Source organism: Lates calcarifer, linkage group LG9 (assembly GCF_001640805.2).
Source record: "Lates calcarifer isolate ASB-BC8 linkage group LG9, TLL_Latcal_v3, whole genome shotgun sequence".
Lineage (NCBI taxonomy): Eukaryota > Metazoa > Chordata > Actinopteri > Centropomidae > Lates > Lates calcarifer.
In genome coordinates, this window is record NC_066841.1 from 22,020,985 (window position 1) to 22,044,125 (window position 23,141).

At 40.0% G+C, this 23,141-nt stretch overlaps 2 protein-coding genes across 3 annotated transcripts; one reads left to right on the plus strand and one right to left on the minus strand.

The window, feature by feature from the left end:
- Window positions 1–842: 842 nt before the first annotated feature.
- macir (macrophage immunometabolism regulator) lies at window positions 843–10,719 on the minus strand. Of its 2 annotated transcripts, none has more exons than XM_018701897.2 (2): window positions 10,661–10,719; window positions 843–4,000 (listed from the first exon to the last, which is right to left on the minus strand). In XM_018701897.2, the coding sequence occupies exon 2, from the start codon at window positions 3,991–3,993 to the stop codon at window positions 3,340–3,342; it is 654 nt and encodes a 217-aa protein (XP_018557413.1). In that variant the 5' UTR covers window positions 3,994–4,000; window positions 10,661–10,719; the 3' UTR covers window positions 843–3,339. The 2 variants fall into 2 exon arrangements, with proteins under 2 accessions (XP_018557413.1, XP_018557412.1); XM_018701896.2 differs by lacking the exon at window positions 10,661–10,719 and adding an exon at window positions 8,908–9,524.
- Window positions 10,720–13,645: 2,926 nt separating this feature from the next.
- Window positions 13,646–19,520, plus strand: cdk9 (cyclin-dependent kinase 9 (CDC2-related kinase)). Its single transcript, XM_018701898.2, has 8 exons — window positions 13,646–13,743; window positions 13,876–13,989; window positions 14,723–14,804; window positions 15,717–15,807; window positions 15,984–16,150; window positions 17,678–17,849; window positions 18,095–18,243; window positions 18,352–19,520. Exons 1-8 carry the CDS (start codon window positions 13,703–13,705, stop codon window positions 18,715–18,717), a joined length of 1,182 nt encoding a protein of 393 aa, XP_018557414.1. The 5' UTR covers window positions 13,646–13,702; the 3' UTR covers window positions 18,718–19,520.
- Window positions 19,521–23,141: the final 3,621 nt, after the last annotated feature.

Sequence of the window (23,141 nt, forward strand, 5' to 3'; positions counted from 1 at the left end):
GCATTGCTTCATTAATGGCATTTATTCTGGCTACATGACATGTCTGTCTGTGAAGCAAAGATCTGTTATACTGTGTTTCTGGATGTTGTTGATGGTTTCTATAGCCATGACATCATAGTGACGGTATTAAGAGGTGAGGTAGGTTAATTCAGGTAGGACACCATTGAAATACATAAAATACATAAGAAAAGAAACATATGGGCCCTTGTCCTTTGAGGAAAGCCATGAGATGTAGATGTATGTATGGATTTTTCTGACTATTTCGGGTTGCTCAGCCAAATACATACAAAGGAGCTCTTTTTCTTGCTGTAAGGAAGTCGCCGTCATGAAATCTAGTGTGCATTTTTGGAACGTATCCATGTGTGTACTCCTGATTGCAGAATAAAGTGTCCATGTCCATCTGAGAACAAGTGGAAACCATGAACTGTCTGTGTGAATTGTAAAACTTCTGCACAACTCAGTGTTTTAAAATGTTGTATGAGGCTGCATTTGTCACACATCCTGTGAGTGTTGTCACTATCTACTGTAACGCTGAGAACTCTGAAATCAGATTAGACAGAGGAACATCACCAACAGCTGATAGATAATGCTGCTGCCAGGCTTTTAACACATTCTAAGAGACGTGGCCATATCACATTAATTCAAGAGTTTACTGCTTGTTTTAACAGCCTTGAAGTTTGATCTGCCAACCTATTTACCCATAGTAATAATGGGAACAGTAGAACCTTCCATCCTGCACAACAATGTTGGGCAATCATCATGTTATAGCTAAAACTACTCAGAGGTTTTAAATGTGGGCTTTAATCTCCCATCAGAAAGAAATGTAAAACTGTAAGCTTCACTCTGATCTTCTCAGAGATCGGTTTGAAATAACCTTTAATCATCTAACAGTCATGGGTTAACATCAAACATACATTTTTTGTTTGGCTTAAGGAAACAATAGAAGTGCATAAGAGTGACTTAATATACAGTATACAGTGAAAGAGTTTGTACACCCCTTGAGTTTTATATCAGTGTTCCAAAATGTCTGAAATGATTTTCTGTTTTCCTTGGCAGTAGCTACTGATTTTATCTGCATTAGTGGCTATTTAACATTTACATGAATATGTGAATTTAGTGCCTAATATTGAGCTTTAATAGGCCAATTCTGTTTCACCTTTTGCAGTAACACTGCAATCCCACTCCCTAGCAATAACCTGGTTACATATAGTTTTATGTATGTGAGAGGGTGTGTCTGATTTAAAAAAAGAAGAAGAATAAGAAAGAAAAAGACACTTACAGACAGTAACGCCTGCTAACCGTTGCCCTATGGATCTGAGATGAATGGGCTCCAAGTAACACACACTGTAGCAGTTTTACTCAGATTGTTTCATTTCTTTTCACAAGAAAACAATTTGAAAGATCACATAAAAATTCAACACAGAGGCTTCAACTGTTACACATTCATAAAATTAATGGAAATTTCTAATGCTTTAGTGTACTTCCTTCTCAAAGCAACACAACACATTGTGCAAAACTAAAGGGGTGTACAGATTTTTCCACAGAACTGTGTGTTCACATGGCTTGCTTATGTACAGTATTACAGTGTTACTGTGAACACCTTAACTAGTGCCATGGTCATGACAATGTTAAGGTGCACTGACGTTTCCAGAGAGAGTCTGTAGAAGATGTCCAACAGTGCAATCAGATACAGAAAACATTTTTTCTGCGGTAGAGGCATTGGAAACACATCCATTACAAGCCATAAGGGGAACACATACACTCACTGAAAAGACACACCTATACATACTATTGTGCACCAATAACCAATGTACAAAACTAGAGATGCACCAGTATGGTTCTCTAAAGCCAACATATTCCAAACCATATCAATAACCAATAAACAGATGCAAAAAAGACTTGATACCCCACTCATATATACCTGTGCACAGGAACTCTCACTCACAATATGTTGAGAATGATACTGCAGGAATAGTTTAAGAAGTTTCCACAGATGTTTTCTTATCTTCCACCATGTAAACAGGTTACTACCACCAACATATGAATTCAAGCTGACTGAAGCTACTGTTCTTTGTGAGGACTCAAGCTACAAAAGCCAACTTTCAAACTTATGTGGGTGAGAGTTTGACAAAAGGATTTTTTCCGTCTATCTTAATACATGTATCATATGTACATTGAAAGAGTTACTAATCACTATAACCATTCATCCTGCCCATACTGCCCTGAAGCAATCCCCTTTCTATTACTAAGTATAAGAGATGGAGGAAAAAATCCACAGCACTCGCTCAATGTAGATATGCATACATACATTCTCAGGTTTAGCTGAAGGTGAAATGAAGCCTCAGCAGTCTGAGTTAGACTGATAGAAAATGGATTCTCTCCCCCACATGCTGCAGTGTAGTTACTTTAGGAGAGGACTGTTCTGGGCCATCACTGCGAGTAGTGGTCCATGGAGCTGACCAAATAAGCAAAGAGTCCCTAGTTCAAGTCTGACTGGGGACCTTGTCACATGTAATCCCTCTTCTCTTTCTCCCTGACACTTCTCTAATTGTAACTATCAAGTAAAGATGCAAGCAAGAATACTTTAATATATTAAAAAAGGATGGGATCACTTGATGATTACAGCGATTACCTCTAAATGTACATATAGCAAGTATCTTCCATTCTAGGAAGATACTTAAATACGTTCATTTATCTACCCTTCAATAATCAGATTTTGAATGGAATATCAAGTATCACATTTTTTCCACATGCCCCTCTCATAGTAAATAAGCAGTCTAAAAACACTGGTATTGATTGACAGCATAAAACAGCAATAAATAAATTAGCAACATACTAAAAGTATCATCTTGGTAATTCGACAGTTGTATGCAGTGCCTTAATCTGGAAAGAAAATCACAAAACCTCCATTAACTCAACTCCTTTCAGATACTAGAACTATTGTTGGCCTAACAGCCATGGTGCATTTTTAAAGCTGATACAGTATGTGATATGTGCTTTTCTCAGCTGTAAGCTGATGTATCAGTGCGTCTCTGACCAGTACAAATACACAACACTGTCAATAAATAGGTTCACTAGTTATTGCTAAGTTTATATAATTCACATTTTTTTAACCTCAACAACCTCATTATAATGTGAGGACTAATTTAAGGATTTTCTTCACAATATTATGTGTACAGTACAAGGTAAACCCCCCACTTAATGATGTAACAAGATTATCAGACTGTCTTCTTAAAGAACTGTTTATAATCTGAGTAGAAATAAACCAAGCTGAAAATAGCACCTAAAACCCCAAAGGGTGAAAGACGCCTTCCACTGAAAAGGCCCTTCACTGTACTTTCATGTCTTGTTTCTGGTAAACACGCGCTCTCCCCGCAGGGTGAGGTGCTGCAGTTGGTACTGTAACACCTCAGTGTCTGATGACTCTTTGACACTTATTTTGTCCAGATTAAGGTAGTCCAGAGATTTGGACTGGGCCCCCTTTCCTTTAAGCAGACATCTGGGTAGTGGAGCATGCAGACCCCTCCCAGGCTCTCCATGAGCCAGTGACCTGAGGAAGGTGTCACTCGAGCTGGGCATACGTCTCCGTCTCCGCCCATTGGCAGCAGGGATGTCATAGGGTTGATAATAACGACTTTTGCCTTTGAAGATTCGTGAAGACCGGTGAATGCCCAAGTCCACAGACTTGGGGACAGCACTCTGAATGGAGCTGGATACAGCCTCTGATACAGAGCCCTTCTCTGGAGTGCCCTCTGACCACTGGTGGGCCAGTTTGAGCAGCTCCTCACCAGTGGTGAAGCCCACCAGATAGTTTGAGTCCATGTGCAGGATCTGGTATCCTGCAACAGTTCCTCTGATGGGTGAACATGGGGTGCTGGCACAGCGAGGTCTCTCTGCTTCTGGTTTCAACGTGGCTTTGATCTCAGCTGCAGGTAGAATGGAGACATGTGTCCTGGACACTCCACTGATATCCATTTCCATCCTTACAGACATATCCTGACTGACGAAAGATAGAGAAAAAAACATCACTTGTGTTACTCTTGTGTCAAGAGTGGAGTCAATATAGCATTTACAAAAAAACACTCACACATTCTTCTTAAGGTACAAGATTAAGTTTCCTCTAAATGGTAAAGTCAGTCCTAATTTTAAAACTTAACTTTTTGATCTAACACTAACTTTCACATGTGCAAATTTTGAGTGTGTTTATGATCATATGTGGGATATGATGTTTACACAGAACATGAAAGACATGGTTATTCATATGTCCCTGTGTATGTGATCATAACACTATCCATGTTTCTGATTACCTATCACATCATCTCAACGACAGACAGAGAACATATAGAAACCAGGACCAAGGTGTTCACATGCCACAGCATCCTGATTTCTAACTTCTACAGGTAGCATATTCTAGATTGTCAAAACTAGGATATGGTCTTCTCCAGGTTTCTGAAACCAGGGCATGAGGCTTACATGAACAGATATACAACAAATAAAAACCCACACATAATCAGCACACTGGGGCGTATGTAAACACACTAGTATAATGGCATAATGAGTCTTTTGTATGCTAATTTATCATGATAGTTACTATATAGATCAGGCCTAAAGATTTGCACAACCCTCCACTACTGGGAAAAAATACAGTTTGCATCAGTGATGTACTAGGAATATCTCAGAATGTCAGTCTGTCTGTCAGTGATTCACCAAACCAACTATGCTGTTCAGACACCACTTGCCTCTTACTTGGAGACATATGTCAACATGTCAACCCAGTGTAAGAAAAGTTTGCTCATCCCTCTATTTGCCAAGAAAACTATTCTTTTAAACTGGAAAACCAAAATACGCTGAATGTCAATCACTGAATCAACCTTCTCATCGAGCATATAGACATGGAAAAAAATAAGCACCATCAGCACATAAAACTTGCTCTTCTCCTTCTTATCATCATCATTATTAAACCTCTTTCTGATTCTGGTTTCTTCCTGCTGAGGAGGCTCTCATGCTTGTGCAGCCTCGTAACTATGGCAACTGCAGGTAAATACCAAGGCCCACTATTTTCTCTTTAAATTCTTTTGTATTTAAGATAACAGTGAACACAGTTGTGCCTGTGTGATTATTGTTATTTTGTAGTTAATTTTACCAAACGTCAGCTTCATACTGACTTGTTTACTAAGCTAAGGAAAGCAGTAGCTTTGGTAAGGTAGCCTGTAATGTAGGGAAGTCACTTTTCTGTTCTCTGCAGTGCAGGTTGGTTTACATTTTTATCTTTTTTTTTTTGATGGGTAGAATTTTGATGCTATGTGTTTGGAGTCTGATTAAGAAATTTCATTCCTCTGGGTACTTCAACAAGTCGGTTGTCAGTAAGTGCCATGGAAGATGGTACACAGGATGCTAATCCTGCTGCTAAAAGTATTGCTCGGGTAGGAAACTTAATATCCCACAGGATTATTTAAGACTGTGTAGGTATAGAAGGTTTCTGAATTTTAGTATTTGTCTATTTGTCTGTGTGTTTCCAGACATAAACAATTCCCATTGCACCCAGTTTTATTTGAGTAGTTTTGGATGTCAGTAAAAAATGCTTACAACAATGCTTTACTAGGAATGAATTCAACATTTGGATTTGCAGCAGATATTGCTAATGATGGAGCATTGTCAGACACATGACTGGTGCCTGATGTGCTTTGCCACCTGTACCTCCTATCCCAGGACAGCTCACTTGCTACTTCTAATAATCAATCACTAAATGACCTGCAAGCTATAAGAAACCCAACACTACATGAATAAATACATTTTCTGAACTGCCCTAAGATTTTATTTGGTTCAAGAATAAATAATGTATACATTAAGTTGGGTTAAAAAATAGAGTGAATTGCCAACAATACTAGGATAGACAGCACATGGTATTGTGGTTATTCTGCCTTTTAGGTCCTAAAGTCCAAACATCAACAACACAATAAACAAAAACTGTAATAATATTAATAATTCATTTTATTTATAAGTGCCTCTCTGGTCAGTCAAGGACACTGTACAATATACAATAATCAAAAAACATGACACAAACACACCAAAATAATATAAAGGCCATATTACTGATTGTGGCCACTGCAACTATCCACTGTATAAACAGATGAAGCACCAAAGTTTCCTAAGCATGCCTAGTTCCATGCCTCCTCCATCACTTCTAACCATTTGTCTATGTTTTGTCTCAGTCTCAGTTGAAAGTTATTTTCTCCATTTTATAAATTCCTTACATACTAACTGCCTGGTGTCATAGGTTCGGAGGTGCAGGTCTGTGTTTTTGCTTTTTTGCCCCTGCAAAATGTATATGTAGTAAGTACATCTGATTTTTGATCTGATTTTTGCTCATAAGTGCTTGTGGGATGGCCCAGAGGATGGCAAATAATGGGCCCCTGGGTGGCTGAATTTTTCTAAGATGGGGCATTTCCAAAATGTGAGCACTGCTTGCGGATTTCTCTCTGAAATTCCTCCAGCATGGCCTTTTGTCATGTTCAAATGTTCAAATTTTCAAACTGCCTTTTATCAATAGAGACCCTTTCTGCTCTCGATCTTATACAGAGTCGTTGATCATTTCCAACGATTTGTTCAGTTTGTTGAATGTTTTCAGAAGTTTTTGATGTGCATGGACGCCCAGAACGTTCATCGTCTTGGACATCCTCTCTGCCTTCACTAAATCTTTTTTACCATTCAAACACACATGCATGTGACAAGCAGTGTTCCCCATAGAATATATGAAAAGATTCAGCTGTTCTTTTGTTCCATTTCACCAAAAATTTCAAGTTAATGCATAGCTCAACTTTTAAGCTAATCTTTTTCCAACACCTTAGCAAAAACACATGCACTTCAATCAGTATCTAAGCAGTGAACTAAAGACGTCACTTATTGGAAACTTAGAGCAGCTGTGTGTTAATACCCAACCTTTAATATATAACACTCAGTGTGACTATGAACCATATAGTTTTATCCTCACAAGCGCAGTCTCAGTATTTAATAGCCATACCTCGTACAGTCTGTGGTATGAACAGAAATTATTTCTGATGCAGAACTAAAATGGTTGTCGGGACAGAGTCAATTTTCATTTTAAAACACTGTTTTAAAAAGAAAACGTAGTGTGAGTAACCTTAGAACCTCCAAACTCCACAACCACTGCTACACCCCTCTGGTGGAGCTTGCTGAGTTCAAGACATTCAAAAAGCACTCTGCCACACCTCAGGACAAAGTTGAGAAAGGCTTAGCTATATACATATATATATATATATATAGTTTCCTAATTCTCTACCTCCACCACACAGTAAGGACAAAACTGTCCAGTCAGGCAGAGTACATAAATTGACCCAACTCCAGAGCAAAAGATCTATGAGAGGCCAGACATCACCATGTGTCTGTATATGTGAACACACTGTAAAGGCACACTGGATACAATTCCAAGCAATTACACACAGTGTAAATGATCGTGACAAAAGTCAGGAGATGAGATCATAAATGAGATCTATGACAAATAACTTTTAACTTTGTCAGCCCACAACAGCAGCCGTAGTATGGAGGGATACACCTCTATGTTAGCTAAATGCACATTTTTCCCATCAGAGGTAGCTACTCTGCCACAAGTCTGCTTTTAAAAATGCACAGTAAAAGATAAATTGAGCAGAGGTGATTAACTGTCCAACACAAAAGATTCTCTCCCCAAATGGAAAGCAGCTCCAACTGGAGTTTTGTCTATGGCTTGATCTAATACTTCTTAGTCTTGTTTCTTGAATCTATCTATTCCTTGCACACTGAGGCGTTCCTCCAAAGATCTCTTCTCTTGGGCTGGAGGGGAAAGGGACTAACACTGGCCCTGTTCATACCTGGCACTAACATGTGTCTTGGGTGAGTTTCCATATGTATCTTGAGTGATCCCTCATGATTGTATGTCACTCCCCTGCTGTATATGCAAATAAACCTACAGCCTACATCTTTTCTGTTTGCAAATATGTTGTTGTTCATCGCTTCCCATGCCTAATCTGCCAGACATGAAAAGAAAAAGAAGACAAAACAGTACAGACTGGATCTATTCCTTGGTGTGTTCCAGGCAAAACTAGTCGTCTGAGACATACTCATAATATACCTCTATGGGCTCTTCATAACGTTCAGATGTTGTAGACAAAACTGGATTTACATATCATTTTCAATGTTGTGAGTAGGCCTACCACAAAGCAAATTAAGTTAATAATCATTTGGTTTTGTAAACATTAAGTTAATAGGGTGGGTGACTTATAAAACCTTTTTTTCTTTGTTTCAAATGTTGACATAATAATGATGAAATCAAATAGTTTCAACAGAAATGGACCAGCACACAGACTATTGTGACTAGACGCCTGTTCATGCCATGGCGCGGCCAAATCGTGCCGTAAGCCAGTGGAAAAGGGCCAGTAGTGACAGAAACCCTCCCAGTGACAATACCACTGCAACATCAGGCCTCCCATCTCAGGCTGCACACACTCGTACTTGAAAAACAGCCGTAATAGTCGTGATACAGATGCTAATATCTACTGTAGCGTTTTGAAGTCCAGTGAAAGATGACAGTGTAAAAGATGGCTGTGCAACAAACAAGAGGCGTTCATCCTGTCCTCGGCTAAATGGGAAGCCAAGTCTCACTGCACGATCGAGAGAACGAACAGTATCTTCACACGATATTTTCTGTACCACCCATGCTAAAATGCGACGCCCGGATCAGTTTTAACAGCGACTCTCAGACTTCATTGACAAGATCGAGTCTGTCTGCCGTTTGTGCGGCAGAGGAAGCTCGCGTCATCCTCGCTGTTTAATCCCCATCAAATATCTCGATGAAACCATCTTTCATTGCCTCTGACGACTGACACAGTTAAAGCAGAATAACACACAAACCTGTCTGACGATCCGATGTTCAACCTTCCCGTCTGTGTGGTCTCTAGCCTCTCCTCCCACAGTGTTCCGTCAACAGCAGCAAAAGGAACACTTCCGGTCCATTAAAAAAAACACCATCTGTACACTGTTTCTGTGGTGATAAACACTATTAACACAAGGTTACGGTTTTAATGAGTCTCTCTGAAATTCTAAAAAATATTAAAAATAAAAAAAAATCACTCTAGATGACAAGCGCATCTCACTCGAGACCGGATGTTCATTATTACACATGTCCTGTATCTGCAGACTATTCGGTGATGATGTTAACACCTTTATGCAGTTAAGCAGGTACCAGATAAGGCAGACAGGAGTAGGTGTTGTCATTGATCACAGTGGAATTTAATTTCATAAAATACTGATTCAGAGGCTTTTATTATTAGTTCAGATATACACAGTGGAATATTCTTTAGTTCAAGATCTCCCTATATACTTTTTTATTATTTAAAAGGTAGCATAGGCTGCCACCACCTTTGTTAATCCAGTCTGGTCTGGTGTCAGAGGCACGAGAATATACACCACAAGACCATACCATACCATACAAATAGAATAACCTTTATTGACGACCTGTTCATTAAGTGTTCACCTGATAAGAGCACATAGAGGTAGCATGGAGGATACAAGCGACCACCCTTGGACCCTACAACACAGCACACACCTTAGGAAGAACACTGCACGCAAGTAAAACACAGCAGTTACACCGCACACTAGTGAAATACAACAGCATGCAATAAGAGCAGTCCAGGCTATAAACAGGTCAAGACCATTTCAAACACTTGGGGGCAGTAGAGGGCCCCTTGACCACCAGCGTTCCCCGGAATTGAGCCCCTGCCAGGGTGTCACGTCACTAAAATCTACTTTTTAAAATAGCCTAACTCATACAGCGACATAGGACAAAGCATCTCAACCAGACAACATATAACAGTAAACATTAAGGTATTTTAAAGTTCATTAAAGTTCACTAGACTCGCCCGGTCTGGCGACAACACCCCCGCCGTGGGGTTCGAACATGGAGTCTCCCGTAGGCCTTATCTTCGCTGCCGGCAACACTAAAAGTTGTGAGCAGCACCCTCCTGCCCCAGGGCCATTGGCACAGTCCTGAAAGACAACAGGCACGTCCCCCCCCCCCCCCCCCGCCCGGCGTTCACTGCCCACCGTCTTCTCAGCGTCCTCCTCCCACCTCTCTACACACGTAGAAGTCATCTGTCACATCAGTGATCAGTCCGTGCCGGGAAGCAGGGGCCCCTCCCCATAACATCCACCAGGGGGAAGAAACCCTCCCTCTTATTCCCTCATTACAATATAAATGGAACTAGAGTGGAAGCTATCAGGCTCCTCTTCTGTGAAACCAGAAACCCCTCTGCAGATTTACTGTTAGGCCTGAAACGTTCATTTTTGATAAATGGCTCAGATGAGTAGGAAGTTTGAAATTAAGGACTTTATGGTATTTCTGTTTTGTGTAATTTAAAATTGCAAGTCAGCATTGTCTATATAGGACCACATTGGCCTTTGTACAGTCATCCACAGAATGTAGATTTCAGCTCATCCTACACCTGCCCTATTAGCCTGATTTAGATACCATTTCAACCATTTCAACCATATCGAACATTTCAACAGTGATAATGACCACTGCTCCACCCGACCAGTTCTCTAGTAAGGTGCTGGAAGCAGCAATGAGTCCAAAATGATGTGATGAAAAAGATCTCCACACACTTACATCCATGCTGTATTTGGTGAGTTTTAGGTTTCAGACCTTCATCAAAGCATAGATGACTCAACAATGAGCAGACAGGCAAAGACACACAATCACTTTCTAATCAGTGGTAGAATGGACCACACCTGTGTACACCCTTGCAATAGAAACTCCACCTCTTGGGAATTGTGGTTTTAAAGTACAGTGAGGCAGACATACAGAAGCCATATATGTTATATGATACACAAAAAGGGGGTGGAACACAGTGAATATAGAAAAACATGTAGAAAATCAACAAGCACCTTACACTAATATCATACATAGTGATTTATAGCAGACAAAAACATCTAAGAATAGAAACAGAGCAAAGAACCATCATGAACCTCAGAACCCAGATTCTATGATAGAAACAAAGAACAAAAAATCTTAGACTACAATGTAACACATACCAAATTCCTCACTGAGACCCGTAGGCTGAAGTGTATCTTAAGTATGAATCAAATAGCACTCCATTTGGCATATCTTTCTTTCAACATCTCCCCCTCTCGGCAATTCAATGTGTTCAATGTTCTAAAACACAGCAACAACAATGTAACGTAGCCTACCACATGACCACACTCAAATAAATGTATTGAATTTATCTATACAATTAGAATAAATCCACAGCTTTTAAGCTTGACAGGATATGCAGTATTACACTTATGAACAAATAAAATAATGAAATTCTCTCTTTTACTTGCAGCGTAGGTCATTTCTCTTATAGTAATGCATGCAACCATTTTCTGTGTGGAGTTCACATGTTCTCCCTGTGTCTGTGTGGGTTCTCTCCAGGTTCTCCAGCTTCCTCCCACAGTCCAAACACATGCAGGTTAGTTTAACTGGTGACTCTAAATTGCCCATGAATGTGAATGTGTCTGTAAGTGTTGGCCCTGTGATGGACTGGTGATCTGTACAGGGTGTACCCCACCTTTCACCCAGTGTCAGCTGGGATAGGCTCCTGCCCCCCATGACCCTTAACGGATAAGCGATATAGATAATGACTGAATGAATGAATAATGCATACAATCAGTGTTTCCACTGATAGGGAAACTAGGTGTAGCGGGCATGATGCATAAAAAAATTACACCAGAGGAAGGTGGAAATCTCCAGTGTGCCAGGAGGAAAATACAGCACCCCCAAAATAATTGTGGGACATCCACAAAGGGGATACTATGGTGCTCATTTGGCACCACAAGCAGGAGAATGCTAAATGCTTTTGCTGGCAAGGTCAGCATTGTTGGGAGCTAAAGCAGACCGCTTCAGACAAAGGATGAAAATTGGTGCTGCAGCAATGGACAATGAGAGAAATAGTGTGAATCTTGAACACTAGAAAACGTGTAACATTTAGTACATCCCATCTAATGGACCCCAAAAAAATGTGCATGATATATCCTCCTAACATTGCTATGTTGTTGAGTGCTGCTGTGCTCTCTGATGAACAGAAACACAGGCTGTTATACCTTGTCTGACATAAGTAACGCCAGGGGGAGTGATCAGCTGATAGGTATTCAGTGAATGTTTGCATCTGTCTACAGAGAGTCTTTCATAAAGGAGATTGTAAGTTTGGCAGACTTTGAGAAAAGAGGTGGTGAGGATCTGTCTAAAATAATATCTAAACAGAGATGAGAATCCTCTCCTGCCAAAGCCCACCCTATACAGTATTAATATCATAACTGTACAATGCAATACAACAATTTATGGTACTGTACTTGTAATTACAGATGGAATAGAAAACAGGGATGGTAGGTAGTAAAAGGAACAGATTTCTATACCATACATGTCCTTACTCTGAGTGTAGCTGTGGAGGTTTTGTTTTCATTCTGGATATTTCTCCAGAAAAAAAAGATGAGTTTGACAGAATCTCTTGAGTGTATTTATACCTGTATTGAGGCAATTCAGTTACAATGTGTATGAAATATGTAGCAGGCATATTTTTCCCTGTGTGATCCAAATCTGATCTGATTATCCCAGATCATCTCTGGGATAATCTGGGACCTAAGACTTTACCAGTGAGCCCACTATATAGTCCACTACATTGAATTCCCTGTATAGTGAGTAGGGAGTAGGGAATGAGTGAGTGATTTCAGACATGGCCCATGAAGTACATCATTGTTTACAGAGACTATCAGTAAGCCTCACAAGAGCAAGGATGTAGGAAACTGAGCTGAATCCCACTTCATCTAAAAAACATTTCTTGTGAGGGAGGGAACATCTACAGATAGACAACCACAAATATCATTCAATAGGCTGCCACACCAGAAATTCTACCATACTGCTATCTGCTGTGCTTAATGTTGTTTAATTAAAACACTTAAGTTATCAGATACTACAGTGATGGCAGAATAAACGTTTCCCAAACCTAGTTATGAAGTTCCCTGGAAGGTTAAGAAACACATAAATCATCATACATCATAGGTGCCCGGTTAAGCCATCCAGTTATTAAAAATAAACGAAATTCTTACTGAAAAACCCCTGTCCATTCAGAGTCCAGAGTTTTACTGTCACTGTATTTAATAAACCTACGCACGGTTTTTACAGAAAGTACTACTCCGAGTCGCCAGGTGTCGCTTTCATTTCATTTAGCCGTGTTGTCTATTATTGTCGCCTTCGAGTGCTATCCTAATTATCAGATTTACAATTATTCGTGGTTGGTGCTAGTAACATTCGCATGCAATTATGTGCTTGTGTGAATCGGTGCGACCCGGCAAAGTAGTAATACAGCAGAGAAACATCATAATCATGGGATATTACATGGAATCAACATAATTTTCCCGTATCCCGACGGATGACAAACTTACAAATACTTGATAAGAGCATAGAAGTCAAGTAAGTTCTGTAATGGGTTATTACATTGAGGTCAATATGAATGGAAATAATAAGTGAGAACATGTATTCTGATTATTTTTCATTTGCTATTATTGTTTTATTTATGAATTATTGAAACCATTTCCTTACACTGTTGAAGTGTCGGAGTAGTACTTAAACGTAGCATACGACGTCGTACAGCAGACTCGGAAAAGCAAAGGGATGCAGCGAGACAGAACAAGTAACGCCGGCGGGGCTGAAAAGTAAGAATGTATCCATTTACACTTTTACTTGTAAAACATTCTCCCCATAATTGCACCTGTTTAATCACTTTGTCTACATATATCTCGTGTTGCAACATGAATGTCCTAATATTGAGTGAAATGTCTTTTAAGGCCCGACCGGGAGGCCGCCATAATGTCGAAATACTACGATGGAGTTGAATTTCCTTTCTGTGACGAGTTCTCCAAATATGAAAAAATGGCCAAAATAGGACAGGGTACTTTTGGGTGAGTGGTACAGAAACATTGTATTGTGTGTTCCTATCTGTGAATGCTAGCTGTTGTTGTTAGCTTATAGCTAAAGCTACGAAAGAAAATATGAGACAATAGGTAGACTTTGACTGTTTCCTTTTCCTCCATCCATGTATAGGCTTTTGGAAAAAGGTGATGTCTGTGTGATTTTATAGTAGTTAATAGAGGAATTTACTAGACTGTAGTTGATATACATAGTATGACTTCTAGATCACCAGGGGAGAGGCATTCGTTCATACTTGGACGATAGATGGATGTTGTGCTGTGCTAAGAGCGAAGTATATAGAGTAATAAACAAACCGGTAACTCCTAGTTTGAAAGCAGACCTGATATATTTTGTCAATCAGACAGATGTAGTTCTGAAGTTACGTTGTGAATGATGCCACAGATGTAAACAGTAATGACAGTGGCGCAGTAAATTGAGTGAATTGAGGGATTTCCTCCGACTGCAGTTGTAGAACACCCAACGCATGATGCCAGCAGAGTCGTAGGCTTGACCTCTAGTCAACCCAAGTGAAGTGCCATAGTATTTACTCCTATAATATCGATAAAATGTAAACAATATACATCTTTAGCTTGAAATTATTTACCAATGTCATTTATACATTGAAACCGAATGCTTTCTTTTGTAACTCATCAAAATCAAATTATCATCAAAGCGAGTGCAACTTGTGTTGTCTCTTGTGATATAATGTTCTGTCTTTCACAGGGAGGTGTTTAAAGCAAAGCACAGACAGACCGGGAAGAAGGTTGCACTGAAGAAAGTTTTGATGGAAAATGAGAAAGAAGGAGTAAGAAACAATTCTACTAGTTGATTGTAATATGTTGAACTGATTTTGAATCAGCAATGAGGGGATTTTCCTTATAATAGAAAATGCATATTAATAGACATTATAGTTTATTTCAAGTTGGCTCCTCTTTTTGTAGTTTTGGCCTTTTATTAGTAATAATAAAATTGTTAAATTAGCTGCAGAGATCTGGGAACAGGGCTGTGTTGATAAAGAAGTCAGATGGGTGAAGAAACATGAGCAGTCAGGCAATCAGACCAGTTGTAAACAAATGTTCCAAATTGCAACAGCTGCCTGTTGTCTGGGCCTCTTCCTCTAACCACTCAAGTGTTGCTTCTACCTCTTATACAATTTCTTACTTGAAATTTTAAAACTTCACTAATAGCATAAGTCTTACTCATGCTACTCTCAGACAGCAAGCCCACACATTGAACCCACACTGGACTATGAGTCCATGAGACATCTGTCTTCTTAATGTCAGCAGACTCCAGTCTGCAGTGTAGTTTGCAACACCCAGCTTTTATTTGTAAATTGTTCAGTGTAATTTGCACCCCCTTGTGTTCACACTCCTCTGGATCACCCACGTCTCTCTCCCTGTCTCTCTCTCTTTTTGGTTGGTGAATTGAATGACATTGAAATGTTGGTATGGTTGAGTTAATTTCCATTCTTGGTAGCAACACCAGTTCCCCAAAGCCAGGCAGTGTCCAACCCTTATCTAACCCTGGTCAAGAGGAGGGTTGTGAGGGAGGGTTGACTGATGCAGGTTTACTCATACAGATAGAGCCATGATGCGAGTTTAAGCCCCGGCACTGTACCAGGGAAAAGCCATTCGTAAACTCATGGGTCACTGTAGAGGAAACACTGTTGCATACATCCTGCACTCATAGTGCAACCTATCTTTTATTTTTGTTTCAGTTTCCAATCACAGCATTGAGAGAAATCAAGATCCTACAGCTGCTCAAACATGAGAATGTGGTTAATCTGATTGAGATCTGCAGAACCAAAGGTTGGTGTGACTCGTCTCCATTCTGTAAAAATTTGTTATATAGGTTTATATATATACTGCAGACACACACACATATTTATTATATAAGTCTTGTTGCTCCAATTTACTGAAGCAGAATGTGTAACATTTGTTAGTAGATGTGTTTCATTCTTTTTTTCCCCCTCTGATTCTCAAAGCTACTCAGTTCAATAGGTACAAAGGCAGCATCTACCTGGTGTTTGACTTCTGTGAGCACGACCTGGCTGGACTGCTGAGTAATGCCAATGTAAAGTTCACCCTGGCAGAAATCAAGAAGGTCATGCAGATGCTGCTTAATGGACTGTACTACATCCACAGAAATAAGGTGAGGTGACTCAAAGGCTGTTGACAGATTTAGCATCTAAACTGAAATGTATGTAAAATACCTGTATTTAGAGGGCTGTAAAGACTGTCAGTTCGCTGGTGGTGAGGAAAGGTAACAGTGAAGTGGCACAAGTCTTCTAAGCTGATCCCACTGATGCAGAACACCATCAGTTTTACTGCCAACTAATTTCCCAGTTACTTATCAAAGGTCTGGGGGAATATAGCAGCACAGTTTACACTGATACTGTATCATCTAGTTATCTTTATGTCGGCATTCCATATAAATAGATCCACTTTTCTCCTTTCTTCCACAACTCTTGTCTCCCTATCCTAACTCAATTGCCCCTCTTAAGAGTAGGAACACTAATGCAGACCCCTGGCTGAACAAATCCACAAGCTCTATTTGAAGGGACAGACACCCACAAAGACAGACAGAATGTCTCTTATGAAATGTATAAAGAGCTCCTTCTTATCAAGTACTAATTCTCTTTACAGATGCAAAAGCAAAATGCCACTCAGATATCATTCAGTGTTTCCCCTACCATTATATGGCTCAACTCCCCAACGTGACCCCTTTTACCTCCAAGAAACCAAAGAAACAACATTTTTTAAATTTAGAAAAAAGTATGAGAGTCTTTACTGAGTTTTACTTACGGTCTCGTTTCTCTCCTCCTCTCCTCCTTCTAATGGTCTACTAATCTCTCCATGGTCTGACCCTTCAGAACCTTTCACCCCTTACAGCGTCACCACACCCCTCAGATCCTCCCACTGTGGCACATTGGCTGTACTTTGCTCATGTTCTGTGTTTAAATTTTTCTTGTTTCTTGTCTCTTTCTCTTGTGTTATTTCCACAACATCTGGTATGCACATATCTACTTATGCTGTATAATTACTATACATCCACAGACCACCAGGATGCTACTTGAGAGCTCTTATGCACTATAAAGTAAATAATATGGTATAAAAATAATGAATATTGATCTTGTCATCTTAAACTCAAGAGAGTAGTGCTATAGTCAAAAAAAAGAAAATTGTGGTCAACTGAAATCAAAACTACTGTTTAACCAATCAACTGTCACAGGGAAAAAATCTGCACTGAGTGCACTCTCATGTAAGCTGATAGAGAAACAAGTTACTGTACCATTTTTAGATGATATGCTGTGTTGGTTGTTGAACTGTGATATGAAAACTGCTGTTTGCAAAGTTGACACTTGACTTTTTGGTCACCCATTTTAACAAAATGCAGCCACACAAAACGTTCAGTAAACAATCTATAAAAGTTAAACAAGTTAGATTTAGCAGTCCCCCTTAGGTTGAGTGAGTTAAAGCTGTAAAAACATGAGTGATTTTAAAATGTTTGTAAAAGACCAGTGAGAACTCAGTCAGACCAGTATATCACCTTATATTAACCAACTTAGAACCGGGAGACTTTTGCCCTACAAGAAATCACATTTGTCATAAATTGTTATCACTCTTACAATGTCTCATGGTCTTAATCATTACATTACATGGTCGTCTGTTGCATCAGATCCTTCACAGAGACATGAAGGCTGCCAATGTGCTCATCACCAGAGATGGTGTCCTGAAGTTGGCTGACTTTGGTTTGGCTAGAGCCTTCAGTCTGGCTAAAAACAGCCAGGGAAACCGCTACACCAACCGCGTGGTCACACTCTGGTACCGACCTCCAGAGCTTCTGCTAGGTAAGAGACAACCATAAAACTCAAGACATGTATGCACTCCAGCATCTTGCACACAATACAGTATCCTGATTTGTGTTGTCTGGGTCTACTACTGCTGTGAATGTGTATCATACCACCCATGTGTACAAAAACAAACAAAACAGGAACCCATTTGTTGAAACATTGCTCCATTGTTCTACAGTGCATATATAACTCTCATACAGTCAAGAAGAAAGCATACTTTATTTATTTATTCATTTTGGTAGGAGAGCGAGATTACGGCCCACCCATTGACCTGTGGGGAGCAGGCTGCATCATGGCAGAGATGTGGACAAGAAGTCCTATCATGCAGGGCAACACAGAGCAGCACCAGCTCACGCTTATCAGCCAGCTTTGTGGCTCCATTACTGCAGAGGTAAGATGGACTCACAAAAATTAACATTAGTTCAGACTGAAGTTGAATTACATGGTGGCATACTTCTCTTCTTTGTCAACTGGATGTTTAACAATATTCTCTTATCAGGTGTGGCCTGGCGTAGATAAGAAATATGAGCTGTACCAGAAGATGGAGCTTCCTAAAGGACAGAAGAGGAAAGTGAAGGATCGTCTCAAAGCCTATGTCAAAGACCCATACGCTCTTGACCTGATCGACAAGCTCCTGGTCCTTGACCCGGCACAGCGCATAGACAGTGATGATGCACTCAACCATGACTTCTTCTGGTCTGACCCCATGCCGTCAGACCTGAAGAACATGCTCTCCACCCACAACACCTCCATGTTTGAGTATCTGGCCCCACCCAGGCGGAGAGGCCACATGCCCCAGCAGCAACCCAATCAGAACCGAAACCCAGCTACCACCAGTCAGACTGAATTTGATCGAGTGTTTTAGTGGTTAAAGAGGTTTATGTTTGGACTGTCACTCTTACCTCTCACCCAATGACAGCTGGGATAGGCTCCACCCCACCCCAACCCCCGCGACACACACACCCTTAACAGATAAGCAGTATAGATGATGGATGGATGGTTATGTTGCAGCTTTATTGTAAAATTTGAAATTAAATTTTCACCCATCAATCTACACTCCACCCCATGACAAAGCAAAAACTGAATTTTTGATTTTTTTAAAATAAATTTAATAAAAAGATAAAACTGAAATATGATTCATCATTCTCATTGACATAAGTATCCACTTGAAATTTAACTCTGGTTCCTCCTAGGCACACACCTGTCTATATAAGGTCTCACAGCTGACAAATTATGTCAGATCAAAAACCAAGGCATGAGGTTGAAGGAATGCCTGCAGAGGGCAGAGGCAGAAGTGTGTTGAGGCACAGATCTGGGGAGGACTACAAAAAATTATTCAGCATTGAAGATGAGCACTATGGTGTCCATAATTCTTAAATTGAGGATGTTTGGAACAACCAGGAGTGTTGCACCTGTTCAAGCTCAGTGTCTCTGAAGACTAGGTATTCTGGGTTGGTCATAGGTACATAGGTAATTTGGAAGTATTGGCCTCTTTTAAAAGGTCACTTCCTCCAGAAGTTGATGACTGCTGAATTTCAGCAGCAGTATCCACCTAAAATACATTTACACAAACATTTTATAGAATAACTTTCTGTCATAGTCTGTGCCTACTTGTTAGTTCAATGAACATGCATTATCTTTCTGTGGATTAAAATGAATTGCAGAAGCGTTTCTTGTCATTTTACATTGATTTTTGAAAGGGACTCCAAGCAGAAATGTCTAAAAGAATGAAATATTATTTAAATGGACAGGCTTTCTAGTTGCTTAACATTACTGTGATATTGGAAGTTCTGTTGTACTGTTTATGACAGTTTTGTCATATTGTCAAAGACATAAATCTGACCATATAGCCCGGTGCCTCAGGACCAGGAAACAGATCTTGGATGTCATCTTGGGAAAGTGAAGGTAGTAGGTCTCCTCCAATATTAGCAGCTGGAATATAGACAAGTTACAGTCAAGTGACACCTCTTGTACAATTACCATTAATTGGACAGTTTGCTCAGTCTTGCTCAGACTACCATTCTATTTCCAGAGCGCTGACTGAATTTGAAAGCATTTATAAACAAGATATAGCCTATCTATATTCCAGCCATTCAAACTATAGTAGGAGTGAAAATGGAGACTTGTTAAATAAAGTGCAGTCACATTCACAACTCTTATCAGTTAACATATTTTATAAGGCTATAGAAAATCAAAAATTTTATTTTACTCAAGTATATTACACCATACAATTCATATTTACTATAGCACTTTTAAACAAATGTGTTACAGAGGAACAGCCAAGAGTGTCTTGTAAAAGTTCTGTGGATTGGACATGGGATCTCTGAAGATCTCCTGTAGTGTCTGGCACTTGGACATTGGTGGCAGATCCTTTGGGTCCCGTGGATGGAAATCAGTTTTTAGCAGCCAATCACGGTTAGGCACAACATCTGTTCTCAGACCTCAGCTTTTCTGTTGTTAACAAAACAAAGGTGTAGCCTCTGGTAGCATTCTGTGTGTATCTGATCAAAAAAACCTAGTGTATATAAGTAGGAGGCAGAGGTGTTGCTTGGTATAAAGCTCTACTGGGGCACAGGCCCTCCACCACAAATCCATCCCCCCTGGTTTCTTGCATTGATATCAAATGAAATACATATTTTACTAGAGGCATTTATCACATGAAATTGTGAAAGTGTAATATTGGCCAGGAATCATAAGAAAAGTGATGCATACGAGGGGGTTTCAAAAAGTTTGTGGAAAAAGAACTGTTGGAAAAAACAGTTTATTTGATGTTTATTTTTGCATTGTAACATGCATTTAAAGGTTCATGTTAGAACATGTTATGACACATTACTACGTATACGTATGACCATGCAGATAATGACCCTCATAGAGCTGGCCCCCAGCCCTGGTCTGAAGAATGGGAGCCCAGCCCAGAAATGTAGGTGGCCCCCTCTTCCTCCACATCATGAAAGAGGGAGGCTGAGGCTGGGTGTCTCTGCATCCTCTGCTTCAGTGCCAGAGGGTTAAGAGTAGAGACTTCATCTGAGCCAGCTTGGCAGATAAGTGCCTCTCTCAGTTTTAGCCTTCTTCCTGGAGGAGACTCTTGCAGCAGTCCCCACCTGATGCTTAGAGTAGGGAGGTTGGCCCAGAGGCACCTGGTCTGATGAGGAGAGCCCCTTTCCCCTGATCGATTGTTCCACCTCGGCTAGTATAGCAGCCTACATGCTGGAGGCATGAATGGTTGTCTGAGAGGCCCTCTCTTAGGTGCTCAAGGCCAATACACAAGGGACACAGATTGTGACCATCATCTAGCTGAAGGAGAGCCATAGAGGTGCTATAGTAGTGAGGAGTATTCCTCCGACAATGCAATCAATAATGTTAGTTCGGGCAAGAGTCACTAAATTAAAACACCAACCACCAAGTCAGCCTAATCAGTAGCACTGTTGGGAACTGAAGGCACAGGGCAGAAACAGTAATATTATACCACCTGCTACCAACAAGGAATGTTGTAACACCTCACAAGTTAGCTCAAGTGGGAACGCCGTTGCTAACTATAAGCAGGAATTAAACCACAATTAGTATTGGGAGTGGGGAGCGGAAACACCAACCTCACCAACAAGGGTTGCTGTAATACTCAGTAGGTTAGCACAGGCGAGTACCATCACTAACTGAGGCCACAAAGAAAACATTCCAAAGGTAACCAACAAAGGTAAATTCAGCGCTGTTAAATCCCCTCCTTGGTTCACTGAATCTATCTGCACTTTTAGACACACTTGTTGTAAAACTTGCTGGAAAGTCACAAAACTTGAGTTTCACTGTTTACACCTTAAGAAACTCTTGTCTACTTATGATGATATGGTGAAAAATGCAAGAGCCTTCTATTTTTCAAATTCAATAACTATGGGGAAAAGAAACCCTAAAGTGCTTTTTGACACAGTAAGCAAGATTGTTTCTCCTTCAGTGCCAAACCTACCAGTCTTTTCAGACAAGGACTGTAATGATTTTCTGACATTTCTTGTGGAGAAGGTCAAATGCATTAGAGAAAAAATCATTCCTTCAGCCAGTCCTTTTAATCATGGTCCTCCTCATCCCACCATCATGGATTCCTTTCACCTGGTTTCCTTGGAGGACATCTCTGAAATATTGACCCAAATGAAACCTTCAGTGAGCCCAGCTGACATTTTACCAATATCTCTGTTTTTAAAAGTTTTTGATTCTATTGGTCCATCTTTAGTCTCCTTGACAAATGGCTCCTTATTGTCAGGCCATGTCACCAGCAACTTTAAACAGAGTGTTATTCACTGTCGAAAAAAACTAATCTTGACCTTTCCAGAACCATTTCAAAACTTCCCTTCATCTCCAAAATATTGGAGAAAATTGTTGGGACACAACTCAGGAAGGTTTTGGATAAGCATAACATCCTTGATAAATTTCAGTCTCTACGGGCACTTTTTTTTAATCAGATGTCACTGTTTTATCATGTGGTGTTCCACAAGGATCTGTGTTAAGTCCTCTGTTATTTTCATTGTATATTTTACCACTAGGTGAAATCATTAGCAGTTTTAAAAACATTTCTTATCATTTATATGGTGATGACATTCAGCTGTACCTATCCCTCAAACCACACGAAATAGACAAGTTATATATTTTAACTGACTGCCTAAATGCAATCAAAGATTGGATGGCAAATAACTTTGCAACTCAACACAGACAAAACAGAATGTCTAACTAATGTCTAAATAGGTTTTTTCCTTTGTAAGAGCCAACGTGTGGAACCCTGGTTTCATTTTTGATTAATCCATGACGTTTGATTCTCATGTCAAGTCCCTGTCTCGATCTTGTTTCTTCCATTTACAAAATACTGCTAAACTCAGGACTGCTGTCTCAAAAAGTGAATTGGAGATGCTTGTCCATGCCTTCATCTCCTCACGTGGACTATTGTAATGTTTTCTTGTCTGAACAAAAAGTCAATTAATTGCCGCCAATCTGTACAAAATAGTGCTGCGAGGCTCCTAACTCACGCTCATAAATTATCCCACATCACCCCACTTTTAAAGCATTTGCACTGGCTTCCTGTCAAGTTTAGATTTCATTTTTAAATTTTGGTTTTCACTTTTATGGCCTTACGGGTTGAGGCCAAATTACATTATGGAATTACTCCACCACTATAACACGACAGCTCTTAGGTCCTTAGACAGAGGTCTTCTTATGATTCCACGTATCAGTCTGAAAACTAAGGGTGACTGTGCCTTCCAAATTTTAGCTCTTAAGCTACCCACCCTTCACACTGTTGACTCAGTGGCATCC

What these genes read in the sequence shown, in the direction of transcription:
- cdk9 (XM_018701898.2), top strand. Translation starts at nt 13,703, where the DNA reads ATGCAGCGAGACAGAACAAGTAACGCCGGCGGGGCTGAAAA. An exon ending in AACGCCGGCGGGGCTGAAAA is followed by an intron (nt 13,744 to 13,875) that starts GTAAGAATGTAT and finishes ATGTCTTTTAAG; the next exon opens with GCCCGACCGGGAGGCCGCCA. An exon ending in TGGAAAATGAGAAAGAAGGA is followed by an intron (nt 14,805 to 15,716) that starts GTAAGAAACAAT and finishes TTTTTGTTTCAG; the next exon opens with TTTCCAATCACAGCATTGAG.
- macir (XM_018701897.2), bottom strand. Translation starts at nt 3,993, where the DNA reads ATGTCTGTAAGGATGGAAATGGATATCAGTGGAGTGTCCAGGACACAT.